We start from the raw sequence: 13586 nt of genomic DNA, 5'->3' as shown, positions 1-13586 counted from the left end.
GTGATTCTGGGGAGCCAGGAGGACCAAGAAAAGAACTGACATGTTAACAAAGGTCTTTAAGGCCATAAAGACTTCATGCTGATAATTTTGAGAGGCTCTCCACATCCATAGAGAATCTGGCTTAGAAGTCGGAAAGAAAACTGCAGGGAAATTTAGAAAGGCCAGGAAGTCAGAAATCCTAGGGTCCAGAGACAACTTTTTTACAACTAACTAGCTCTCTCAGCCTCAGTTTCTTCAGCTGTAAATGGAGTGGATTATTAGTAGATGATCTCTATGGGTCACTTCCGGGTACAGGCTAATTTTGGTTTTAATCATACTTTTGTTCCTATCTAAGGCTAAGGCATCTCTGAGTCTATTATAACTAGGAATCTTATGCCAACTGGTTAAGATTTCTCCTATTTTGTCCTTGGGAAAAATAAGGGTCCCTCTAATATGGAAGCAAAGTTCTATTTCAGCGACCAGGTGGGGACTACAGACCGATATTACAGACTGATAGAAGAAGCAACCGGCATTGTCATTTCTTAATCTCCATTCTAAAGTTTCTGCCTACTAGAATGGGCTATACAAGCCATTCTACCTCCTTTGAATCCCATAACCATGTGTATTTTTCTATAGCCACTATTAGAACCTAACAGATACTCTAGCTATCTTAGCGGATTTCTCCTATTAGATAATTAACTCTGAGAAGAGGACTGTATTCTGTTCACTTGTATCTCTCCTAGTCCTGACAGGCTATTTGCACTGGATGGGTCCTGTAAGTATTTATTGAGTATCTTTTCATATATTTTTATCATACATATTCCTATATATGTTTCAGGTATATCTTTTCTTCCTTTTTGATAAGTTTAGAATCTCCTTCAGCAGAGATAGTGCTCATTCCTCCATTAAAGACACCCTATTTTATGTTGCTATAGATTTTCTGAAAGCATGTAAAAGAGGAAATCAAACCAGAGCATGGGTCATATAGTAAATATTTTAGGCTTTGCGGGCCACAGAGTCTCTGTCATAACGACTTAACTCTGTAGTTGTAGCACAAAAACAACCACAGACTGTATACGTGTGTGGGCAAGGGTCTGTATATGTGCTGTGTTTCAATAAAACTTTATTTTATAAAAAATGGGCAGTAGGCCAGACTATGGGCTGCAGTTTTCCAACTCCTAAGGTAAATCTTGGAACAAAGAAAAATGAGTAAGAACAATTTGTTATCATTTTGCCAATCTCAGTGTGAGAGATTTGGTCCCGTGTGGACGCTTAATGAACAAGTTAAGAAAAGGGACAATAATAATATGACAATAATGAAAAAAGCGACATCTCTTGGTTTATTGGTTACGTCTAGGACCTAGTCAATTATTTAACTGCATTTAATACAATGGATATATGTTTGACTATGTATTTAAATCCACAGCCACATGCAATTTATCAATATGTTGCAAAATCATAAGCCTTGCTACCATAACCTTCAGAAAAAAAAATCTGGCTATTTCCAAAACTTAACCCCAGAACAAACCTCTCCTAGATAGAAATCTTCAAATAGATCTCCCTCTAAATAATAAAAGCTAGGGGAACCAGTGGAGAAAGTTACATAAACAATAACAACGCAAAACGGTGGGTGCTGAACTCCCATCACTTAAGAGCAACATCATCCATTTAAAAGGAAGAAGAAGAAAAAGAAAACTCAAATCACACAATCCCGCACGGGTATAAATAGGGGGTTCTGGTTCACAAACTTCAGTCTGTGAAGAGGAAACAGGAGGATCTAGTATTTGTCAACTAAATGTGTTGCTATAACCTAGGACAGAAACAAAAAGGAGAAAATTCTTTACTCACCAGCCCCCTGAGGCCTCTGACACTGGTGCTGGGCACCTGTCTTGGTTCCTGCAGCTTCTGCAAAAGAGATCCATCCATCGTGGACTCATCTCTCCGACGTAGTAGCCCTCACAGACTCACGTGTGTGTTACTTGTGCTCAGGTGTGCCCTGGAGTGCCCGCACGCGCACACACATACCGTGGGCCTGGAAGCTTGGTGCTCTGTACTCAAGAGTGATTGTCTCAATTCCTCCCCCATGAAGTCCCTAAATAATAAACCAAGTTAAATTTGAGCGATCTGACTCCCAAGAAGAGGAGAAAGAAAAGGATAGGGTGGCTCAGCCAAAAGATAACAAAGACTGCAAACTGATCCCCAGGAAGCTGGAGGAGGTTGAAATGGCACCAGGATACTCGGAGACCCAGACACTCTCTGGCGCTAGACACTGGCCCGGAAAGTGGATTAACCGGGCAGATGGTATCAGAGTCGGAGCCGGGATTCCCAGGAGAGGCTGCCAGGGGCAGGGCAGTGCCCTCCACATACAGTTAGGGACCTCGCAAGCATTCCAAGGCCTTTCAGGACCCAGTGGCCCCATCCCGCAGGAGTCCGCAAGTGCACACCCATGGGGCAGTTTAATTCCTCAAGGTCAAAGAAAATGGAAGGGAAGCGGGAAAAAGGAAATTACTAAAAGTTAGAGAGGAACGGGGTGTAAAGCCTGAGCCAGTTTATACCGGAAATCAAGGCTGATAGAATGCTCAAATTCGCTTTCTACTCTGTCTGACTGTAACTCAGTCTTCTTCCCATTCAGATGCAAAGTCCAAGGTGGGCAGAGGGCAGGGACTGGAAGGCTGACAGGGAGGGGTTAAAGAGAAGTCCCCCTCCCAGCACCGCCAAGAGCAACTCAATTCCTGGAGCTGAAGCAATGACGTCAGCATCCTCTGAACAGCTCCGGGAGCAAATTCCACTGTGCCCAGAGCGCTGCCCCAAAGGGATGGGTGATGAGGAAGAGCACGACACCAGGGCGGCCAGTCCCATTGAAACGGGGCAATCAGTGTTTCTCCTACGATATTTAAACAAAAGAAAAAAAAAAAAAGGAAGAAAAGAAAGAAACAAAGAAAGAAAAAAAGCTGGAGGAGGAAGGAATTATTTCCAAAAATGGAATCCAAATTGTCAGAGAGGAAAAACAAAACAGCAGCAGCAGTAAGAACAAGAACAAAAACAAACAAAACCTAGCATAGAATCCATCGGAGAGCTCAAAGTGGGGGTATGTGAGGGAGGTGGGGGCCCTGGGGCCCCGCGGGGGCCAGTCCTCTTGCGGTGCCCTTGAGGAGAGTAGGCGGCCAAGTACTCCTGTCTCTGTCCCAGGGCGGCTGCCTCTCACCAGAAATGCTCCAGGTGAAGGACGGGTGTCCAGCACCACCAGCACCACCCCCCACCCTCCCAGCCCCCTCTCCCCGCCACCCAGCCCACCCCTTCCCCGCAGGATCACCCCTCTGGGCACTGGTGGAGAGTGTAACAAAACGACCTCCTCTGGAAGGAAGGAGGTCACCGGGTCGCCTCCTGCTCCTGGTGTTTTTCAAATGGGCTTCTCAAATGTAAGCGGACGGGGTAAGAAGAGGGCAGAGTGGGAGTCAGCCGGGCCTCGGCTCAGGATCCCCGCCCCACCCCCCAGCTGTCTGGACCCATTCACTGGCTTGGAAGCCACAAGGCACGTCCGTTTCACCCTTTCCGTGGAGGGGGTGCTGTCCCCGGGTAACCCCGCCCCCTCTCTCTCACCTCAGGGCACCTGCCTCAAATAACTTCCCCGGTGTTGTCATTCACCTCATGGATAATTGATAGCACGTCAAGCTGATGCTAAGAAAAGAACAAGGTGGTTAGACGTGTGCCTACTATAAATAGACCCACGACATGACCAGCATTTGCCAACTTTTGAGCAGAGAATGGCAGAAGCAGAAACAGCAGCTTCCCCCGGGTCCTGGGGAGAGCCGGCTTCACCCCGGCAGCCGCAGCCCGGCTGAGTCGCTTCCCTGAGCGGCAGAGGGCTGGGGAGACGCGCCTCTCCCCGTTTGGGAGCAAAATTAAAAATACCACACGTGCGGGAACTTGTGGGCTTGCTTGACAGCTGCAGCCACAAAGCTCAAACAACACATGTTTTTAAAACGTTTGCCTTCTTCCTCCCATATTATCTGTTTTCTTTCTTTTGTGTGTTTAGGCACTTTATTTCTGTATCCTGCTCTCCAAGGGATTTCTGGTTCTAAGCTTTTATACAGATACCTCCGCACAAGCGAACACACAGATAATGGGCACTTGGGTGGACGCTAAGTGAGGTATGTGTTAGACACTGCAGATACAAAGAGGAAAAATAAAATAGGGCCTCCAGCCTCAAGTGGCCATTTGTTACAAGTAGCAAAAATCCATTCAAAATTGAAATGTAAATGGGAGAAATTATGAGGACGCAAGGCCTTTCTCAACACCTCCTTCTATGAGCTCCCCAGCAAGCGAGCCAGTCCGAGGCAAACACTGGATGAAAGGTGTTGCCTTCCCATCCAAGCCTGTTGCTGTTTTTAATGCCCTCAAGATGGTGGCCTTTAATTTGAAAGAGACACGGAGAAGAGGGACAGAAAACAAAGGCAAGCGTACAAAACTTTACAGGCTAAAAAATTACTTCTATGTAAAGATTGAGATCCTTGGCTTGATTACTCACATATGGAACAACCAACCTGGAAACAAATCAACTGAATGCTTTTAAATCTTTGAGAGCACTGAGTTGCCAAATAAACAAGTCTAGTCTGGAAAATCCTACTTCCCAAAGTAACCCCAGCTTCCCCAAAGCTCCACCAACAAGAAGGAGGCAGTGAAATCTGTACAAGCCTTGGGAAGGTGCCCCTCTCCTGTGCCCACACCGGGGATATCCTGAAGAACAATGGGGGAGGAAAAAGGTGGACAGCTGTACTAGAAAGACACAACTGGGCTCTTGGAACACTGAAAAATTTAAATTAAATTTTTTTTTAAAAGGGAGAAGAAGAAAGACAACTGACTTCTGTCTCTGTAAAGGAATCACTACATTTCAGAATCACTGAGATTGACTATACACACTCTAACTGTTGGGCTTCACAAACAAAGCAACAAATTGGAAAACACTGGACACTTGAAGGAAGAGCCTTGGGTCCCTGGTCCAGTTCCTAAATGGGCGACTGAGAACACCCCTGAATGCCTCCTTGCATGGCAAGGTCTTAGGAAAGGTAGACTTCAAACCAGACATTCCCCAAGGACATCAGTTATACAAGATGAGAAGTTCTTCCTTTACCCAGTCATCAACCATAAGCAAGAGGGAGTGATCAGAGCTGAAAACACAGTAGAATCACTAGTGCACATATATCACCAATAAACCTGTCTCCTGCAGGGACCTTAATAACCAAGCAGATAGGAGATCTCTCCCCTGTTTCCAAGCAGAGCATCTCATCAATAATCCAGACAGGAGATAATATGCCGAGACCTGCTGTGCCCTCCCAGCCAAATCCGACCTCAGGGGCTCCAGGTTATCGTGCCCCCATTTCGCACCTAGGAGATGACGGAAATATACCCTTGGCTGCACAGCCTTTTCTGATTCATTTGTAAGCTACACTAATAATCCCATGATGCAAACAGAGTGGGGGGAGGAAATCATTCGGGAACCGTCAGAAAGGTTATTTTTGCAAGACGTAAGGCAATGATTATAATGATTTATTAAAATCTTACAATGTGAGAAAGTAAGATCAGCAAACAAAATCCAATTAAGGAATTCACCAAATAAAAAGGAATTGAACTCCTCCAGCCTGAGGTTGACAAAGAAGCCATTCAGTAAAGAGCTTTATATGCTAAACTTAGCTGGGTAAACCTAGTTATTTTCCACGCAGTGCTGTTCTTAAAAGAGCTATTTAACTTCATCCATCTCTAGGATCTAAAAGACTAAGTATTTCGACTTGTGGAGGGTTTGTTTTTTTTTTTAATAATTTGAATTCCAATTTTAAAATGAACTTGCCTGAGAGACTACCTTGAGTAGATTTAAGAGGTGATTAACACCGTGTTTATAATGCTAACTCCTCAACATCTTTCCTCTCTGGCCTCTCTTCTTTTACCTTCCCTAAGACCTAGGACCCCTTCAGTGTTCAGCTCCTTTGGCCCAGATTGGTCTACGTACTTTCTGTCTCTCTCAACCATTTGGGTTCCATATATTTTGAATGTGTTTCCACATAAATAATTTGTTTTCTCAACATTTCCACTTTCCATTTGTTTCTTCTCTAAATTTTATCAATCAACATAGCTCAGGATCCCCAAGGCAAAGGCAAGAAAGCTGTGTTTGACACTTCAGACTCCCTTTTCCTGGGTACCTACACTCTCTTCTGCTTCATTCAACACTGGATTCACTCCTGCATCCGAGGTCCTCAGGCTCCCCCCTCCACCTGAGGGAAACCTCTCACCAAAGCCACCGGTTCTGTCCCAAGGACCAGATTCTGCTGACATTCTCGGTCCCATCTGCAGCCACCAACACTGGTAACCAAGTCCTCCTTTGGCTTCGGGACAGGAGGCAGTCCGCAGTATGCTACTGCGTCTCCTTCCCAGGCTTCTCGTCCCTCAGCGTCAGCGTCCCCTGTTCCTTCACACGGGCAACTTTGTAAAATGTATTTCTTGTCATCTGCTCTGTGAAGCCTTCTGTTTGGGACTGAAAGTTTGTGTCCCATTCTCCCACCCTGCTAAATTCTCAGTTTGAAGTCCTAACACCCCAGGGCGCCTGTATTTGGAGGAAGGGTCTTTAAGGAAGGAATTAAGGTTAAATGAGGTCATCAGGGGAGGGCCATGATCCCAAAGGATTAGTGTCCTCCTGAGGAGACATTGAGGAGTCCTGTCTCCTTCTGTCCCTCCCTCCAACACGCAGGCGTTGAGAAAGGGCCATGTGAGGCCACAGCAGGGAGGTGGCTGTCTGCAAGCCAGGAAGACAGCTCTTATCAGAAACCAAACACCCCTGGAACCTTCACCATGGGTTTTCCAACCTCCAGAGCTGTGAGAGAACAGACTGCTGCTGTTGAATGCCCCCGTGTGTAGTAGTTTGTTACGGCATCAAGAGCAGTCTGATGGGCCTCCCTTAATCTCCGTCTTTCTCACCCTATCGAGCTGAGGCTGCTCTCTAGCCGGGACGACCACCGTCCATTACAGCATCCACCATCCTGTGATCCAGCCGCGTGTTGCTGGGCCTTTCCTACCTACTAACTATGAACTCCTCAGGGCAGAATCAAAGCCTCCCATTTCTCTGTGTTCTTTCTCTCAGTCTAGAGCAGGAGCCACCCACAGAAAATGTTCAGGACGTGCTTGTGAGGTGAATGAATGAATTCATAAATGAAATGGGCAACACTGAGTTTCTTGTTTGCATCTGGGTTTAAGGCATTTATAAATGCATTATGTGCGCAGACGGGAGTGTGAGTTTGTGTGTGCGTGGGTGTCTACACCACGAGATGATTTATTTGCAAGGGGTGACGGTGTGAGGGAATCAATGAGCTTCAGGCTCTTATCACAGAACCGTCTCTCCATTCCCCCCCCCACAAAGTCCTCCTGAATCCCTAACTTGGTTCCCACCCAAAACGGATCACCTCGTATCATTTTATAACCATGCCTTCCTTTGTTTTGCTTCCACAGGGAGGACTTAGCCAGTTACCTCCCACTGCGTGTGGCTCTGATTCCCTCGGCCCGTACTGACAACGTGAGGCCAGACTGAAGTCACTTGTTCCAGAAATCCCTCTGAACCAATGAAATCTCAGTGTAGAATCCATTCCCCAGGGTGCTGGGAACGCTTGACAAGGCTGCTGAGCAAACCTACACGTTTATGAGTTACAATGTAGCCAAGAAGAGCACGATGACTCTATCTGCCGGCAGAAGATGGTTTTTAAAAAGGGCGGGGGGGGGGGGGGGGGTTGGCTTTAGGCTTATGGCCAAACTGGAAAAGTGTGCATACTCTTTCCGGTTTTGAGAAAGATCTCTGCACCCTGGGGAAATCGGGCCTCTCTCTGTTTTCTCTTCTCACAGCTATTTATGATCGCTTGGAACAAAGATCTCAAGTCCTCTGTCTCTTTTTAACTCTCTTTGTGCAAAGGAACCTTCTTTTTCCAAAGCCTTGGGCTGTCCATGCTTCTTTGGAGGGAGAGAGACTTAGAAATGGATATGCACCGACACTATCTCCTCCTTCCCAGTCAAAACTGCACAGTGTTGGAAATGACAACTGTGGCACCTAACACTACAGCCCCGACATGGTTCCAAGAACTGCCAGGGGAGGCGTGGGCTCCAGTCCCCCTGCGGTTCCCTCGGCACCCGAGCCCGTGGCCCATTTCACAGTGAGTCCAGCTTTTATTTGCTGGAGGGAGAAACTTAGTTAGGAAGGGAGGAAAGGAGTGGACTGTGGACTTCCAAGGCCATGTTTGCAAATCATTTTAAAAGAGCCTAAGGGAGAGTCTGACCTGTCTCTCTGCTCACCACCGGGCGGCTGGTACTACGTGGGTGGGAACTCCCTGGGGGTCAGGGGGAGATACTCAAGCTAAAAGCATCATTTGTGTGGGATCACGGCACTGTCTTCCATTTCCTGTTCAAGGGCTTTGAGCTTACCCAGAAAGGACCTGCATTCACATATTTTAAAGCATCTACATTCTATACGGCTAGAGATTCCCAAGCAGCTGTAGAAGTGGTAGCTGCAGAGTAAGGATCCAAGACTTCTAAGAAGTTCTTGGATAATGACAGGCCTGGGCTGGCTGAAGAGGCTGCAGTAACAGGAACTCGCGGGAGTAAAAGGTACAGCACGAGGAGCACAGTCAACGGTGTCGTGCTAGTGTTGTCTGCGGACAGACGTGGCGGCTACACTCGCGGTGAGCACAGCATGATTTAGGGAGTTGTTGAGCAACTGTGTTGTACACCTAAAATTCAAACAACATTGTGTGTAAAAATAATATGAACTCGGGGTGCCTGGATGGCTCAGTGGGTTAAAGCCTCTGCCTTCAGCTCAGGTCATGATCTCAGGGTCCTGGGGTCGGGTCCCCTATTGGGCTCTCTGCTCAGCAGGGAGCCCGTTCCCCGCCCCCCCCCCCCGCCTACTTGTGATCTCTTTGCCTACTTGTGATCTCTGTCTAACAAATAAAATCTTTTTAAAAAAAATACAAACTCACCAACATACACACACACACACACACACATGTGCACACACATGCTCCACACACAGCCCTGAACAGCCTCAGGAAAGAGTCTTGACGGGCTTATGCCTCGTTTGTTTCAAACTGGAAATGTGATGTCCTGAGAAGCTAAAAGAAAAAGTCACGTTGGTTTGTGCCACCTTCGCTACCACAGCGTGACTCAGGAAATGTGGGGGCATAGTGCACCTGTGCCTGGGAGACACGGGGGTAGACTGAGGCACCAGATACTGACGCTCCCTAGTCCTCTTCTGTACCTCCCAGCAGGAACCCTGCTTAGTCCTTGGGAGATAGTCCCTTTCTTTGAATCAGCTGGACCCATCCCACCCGCTCATCTTCTCCTGAGAATCGACCTCCTTTTTCCCTTCCAGTAACTCTTGGTGACTATGGTGATTTCTGGAACAGCCAAGGGCCCTGAGGGAAGAAATGGCTTTTCCAAAACTTTAGGCTTAGACCCAGCCAACAACTTCCAGCTCCCCTCTACCTCCCTCCCTCTTCCCCAAATCCTGAGTGCCTCAGCCTGAAGCCTGTTGCCATGGTTACTCTCATCTTTATCTGCTTTGCTTGTTAAACAAGCTGAGTTCACTCCAACTCACCTCCTGGCTACCCCCCACCTCCCTGTCCTTCATCGCTTCCCAACCTCCCCATGCCCAGGTCTTTCCTTTCCCGGGGCATAACAGGCAAATGCAGTAATCACGTTTTCCTTCCCACCCCGCCAGTCTACCAGATCGTATCGGAATATCTTCTGTGATATTCCTAAATGGAATAGTGCCACTCGTGTCAGAAACAACCAATGAGTAGAAATGAAGAGTCTACACAAGTTCTAAAAATGGAGGGGGAAAAGGGAGGAAAAGGGACAAGAAGGGATAAGTCCAGGGAGAAATATTCTGGTTGGCAAAAGGAGGCTGACATCTAGAAAAGTTACATGCTGGGCCTACCAGCGTCCAATAATGCCAACTCCACCCAGGGAGCTCCCCTCACTCAGAGCAAGACCGCACATCCTACTCTACCGAGACCAGCCCTTTCACCTCCTCCCTTGACATCCCACTTTCCCCCCATTCAGAAGGATGATATTCCTTCCTCCAGGCCAGAGCAATGCCCTTCAGGCTGCCCTGGATTCTCTGACTTCCTGCTTCCTTAGGGATCTCTTTTGCCCCGCAGCGTTACAGAGAAACAAAAATTGTATATATTTAAGATGTGCATGGGGCGCCCAGGTGGCTCAGTGGGTTAAAGCCTCTGCCTTCGGCTCAGGTCATGATCCCCGGGTCCTGGGATGGAGCCCCGCATCAGGCTCTCTGCTAGGTGGGGAGCCTGCTTCCCCCTCTCTCTGCCTGCCTCTCTGCCTACTTGTGATCTCTGTCAAATAAATAAATAAAATCTTTAAAAAAATGTACAACTTGATGTGTAGATGTTCGTATACGTCGTGAAGCAATCACCACAATCAAGCTAAGTAACACATCCATCACGTCACATAGTCAACCATTTTCTTTTCTTGCCTCTTCCTTCTTTTTTTTCCCTTCTTCTTTTGTTTTGTTGTTTGTTCATGTGTGTGGTGAGAACACTTAGGGATCTAATTCAACCAAAATTGCTTAAGCACCTGAACCATAAACCAATTTCTTTCTCCTTACTCTTGCCCTGCAGCATGAAAACAGCATTTCCCATCTTAGAACAAATTTCCCTTTGGCCCCATTACCCTGTAGGTGAGGCCGGCTTAACTTCCTTCCCTCAACTCTACTTCCTTGTTCTGCATCACCTCCCCCAACCCCACCCTCCCAGCACCAAGTCAGAGCCCAGGCCTTGAGGAACTTTCCGGATGCTAGTCAGCCTCCTAGCTGTTGTACTCCCTGACAAGTGGATATGGGGGTTAACAGATAAGACTCTGGAGCCCCTTTATTTATGTTCAAATCTGGGGGCTAGCATTTGTCCACTGGGTGATTTTAGCCAAGATATGTGACCTTCCTATTGCCTCAGGGTCCCTCTATACCACTGTGGTAATGACGGTAGCTACCTCAACGGGTTATTGTGATGGCTGAAGGAGGCAACAAGTGTAGAACGACCAGAGCAGGGTCCCCCTCGTAGGAAGCCCTGAAAACTGCAGCAGTGGCCTTCTATGATCCAGCCACAAGGTGAGGACACTAGGTTGTGCATCCCTCTGTTCTAGATCCTGCCCTTGACAAACTTTGCAAACTGGCTTTGCACGTTGTCTCATACCCACCCCCCATCACTCCTGGTGACTACACCATCACACACGCTGCTCCCCTAATGTGGGACATACGCACCCCCACATGCATACCACAGCCTACAACTTATTCTTCAAAACTACTCTGATATCAGCTTCTCCGGGAGGACTTGCTTGGTTGAGGAGCTCCCCCGGTTTCTTGGGGTTCACTGCATTTTCCAGCATCCTGAGTCCACCTCCACCAAAGCACTGTCACGGGATCCTATCTGTGCCTTGTTCTCCCTTCCATTGCTGTGCACCTCCTAACCCCAGAACCTAGTCCAATTCTTGGCAACCAGGGAACTTAACATTGATGACTAAGCGACAAGGAATGATCTCAGAAGGATTTAGCTCCACTGTCTCAACTGTTTACATCTGTTTGAAACCTTTATTCACTCACCCAAAATATTCACTGCAACTTCAGATCACCTAACATTTTGGTAACATGCACTCTTGATCCTCGCCTGCATTATGATTATAAAGACTCAAATAGGGACCCAGCGCACGGAATCTGTGTGTGAAGCCCTGTATGGAAGGACCCTGGAGAAGTCACTCAGATGGGGGTGAGGTACCTGAGTTTTACGCAACTCATACTTCTCGATCTTGTCTGGGAACTTTGGGGTGTGAAGCAGCCTGATACGGATCCCGCCCAATGTCTTCGCGGAGCTCCCTACACCACATCTGTTACACTTAACTCTATTTAGGGTTTGCAACTTTAAATTTCTTAAAAAGAAGTCATGCGACCTGGACAAGAAGTTCTCTGTGAACCAGTATCTGCATTTAGGCTCACTCCTTTCCTGTCCACGTCCTTACGAATTGTCTTGTTTCATAACCTGTTCAAGAATGCCTTCTGGAAATGATGTCAGACCCTCTCACCTCCAGGCCGCTCATTTTTGGAAGCCTAGAAAATGTTTGCCTATCTCAGTTTTCCACTTCCTGTCCCATCTTATTATCCATGATTCTCCAAAGATTCTAAATAGTAATTCAGTACCTTCTCTATAGTCCTAGAATGTAATCCATCCAGGCTAAAAGGCTTGAATCCTGTAGCTCAGGCCTGTGTTTGCAAAGAGAATCTGAAAAAATGGGATTAGGACTAGTTTTCCTCTATGGTTACCGGAGAGTTAGAGGTCTATCCTAACCTTCTGTAACATCCTTTGTAGACGTAGGCAAGTCAATCATCCATTGATTTTCCTAAGCAGAATGGTAGGACTGTACAACACACATATTTTAGAGTCAGAAAGACCAAAAATAAGAAAAGAAGCTTCATCATCTAGTGGCTGCACCCATGGACAAGACAATTAGCCCCTGAGTCTCAGTATCTTCCTTTTCAAGATAAGGAGAAAATAATGTTATCTTTCCAGACAGCTTTAAGATGTCCGAAAAGGCTCTTGGAAATGGTGTGTGCTTCCTCAGCTGCCATTAGGCTTTCCTTCACGTCATAGGAGTAATTTTTGGCATGTAATTCCTGATGTGAAAGGGTCGAGAATCACGTCAGGAATCAAATGGCAGGAGAATTAAAATAATCAGCACAGCGATACACGACTTCCCCAGAGGAACTGCCGAAAACTGCTTATCCACAGATCTTACTTTCCTTATACATTTGATGTGAAGTTCAAGATGAATGCCTAAGAGTAAGGTCAGCCCCTTGTGTCACTGGAATACTCTGTAGAAAATAAAGCAAAAACAACAACAAACAAAACGCAAGCAACATAGACTACCTAGAGTAGAATTTAGCAATGGCGGAAGGAGACAACCAGGATGAGACCTTGCTGAGAGCTCTCAGATACGGCCAGAAACCACATCTCTACAGAGCTGGTGAACTGCATATAGTTCCTGGGTCAGCGGGCAAATCCTGCTATACCTGGTTCTTATTTTATCCGGGGCGATCACCTCAGCTTTCATTCCCCAAAACCTGATCCACCCGTACCTGAAGGCATCCTAAGAAATGTCTGTGATGGAAATGTTCAAAGCTTTCTTCACTTTCAAGTCTATTTCAGTTTCTAGACACACACAAAAAAGCTAAAATGTATATTTGCTCCTACTCGGGTGCCCAGAGCTTCAACGACCCTACTTCTTGATGAGCCCCCGTCAGGCTGGATCAGCTCAAGTATGAGATACAGGAAGGAAGGTGAGTCTTCACAGAAATCAGTTTGTCAGCCATTACCTAGGGTGGACCTTTAGCTCTTAAGCCTTTCTACGTGTCTATGGTTGTTGAAGTATATTTAGGTTTCAGGGGGAAGAAAACACACCACTTTTTTTTTTTTTTTTAAAGCTTTCTGAAATAGGATTTGCCTTTCATGGGGAATTATTTTTTCTTCAGCAAATTTGACCTTTTTCTCTAATTTCCCTTCACACTCCTT

The 13586-nt window shown here is 46.7% G+C and overlaps 1 protein-coding gene across 5 annotated transcripts in view; it reads right to left on the bottom strand.

Annotated features, from left to right (window-relative positions):
- Positions 1 to 13586, bottom strand: part of DGKI (diacylglycerol kinase iota) — a 440859-nt gene that overhangs the window by 351170 nt on the left and 76103 nt on the right. Inside the window, exon 2 of one of the 5 annotated variants that reach the window (XM_032304023.1) lies at positions 1828 to 1884. The exons of the other annotated variants lie outside the window; for them this stretch is intronic. Coding sequence (XP_032159914.1) covers positions 1828 to 1884 — 57 coding nt within the window. The remainder of the gene's footprint in view (positions 1 to 1827; positions 1885 to 13586) is intronic. 5 annotated transcript variants of the gene reach the window in all.

The sequence above is a fragment of the Mustela erminea genome, chromosome 11 (assembly GCF_009829155.1).
Source record: "Mustela erminea isolate mMusErm1 chromosome 11, mMusErm1.Pri, whole genome shotgun sequence".
NCBI classification, from domain to species: domain Eukaryota; kingdom Metazoa; phylum Chordata; class Mammalia; order Carnivora; family Mustelidae; genus Mustela; species Mustela erminea.
The sequence above is the reverse complement of the archived record's forward strand: the minus strand, read 5'-3'. Positions and strand labels throughout refer to the sequence as shown.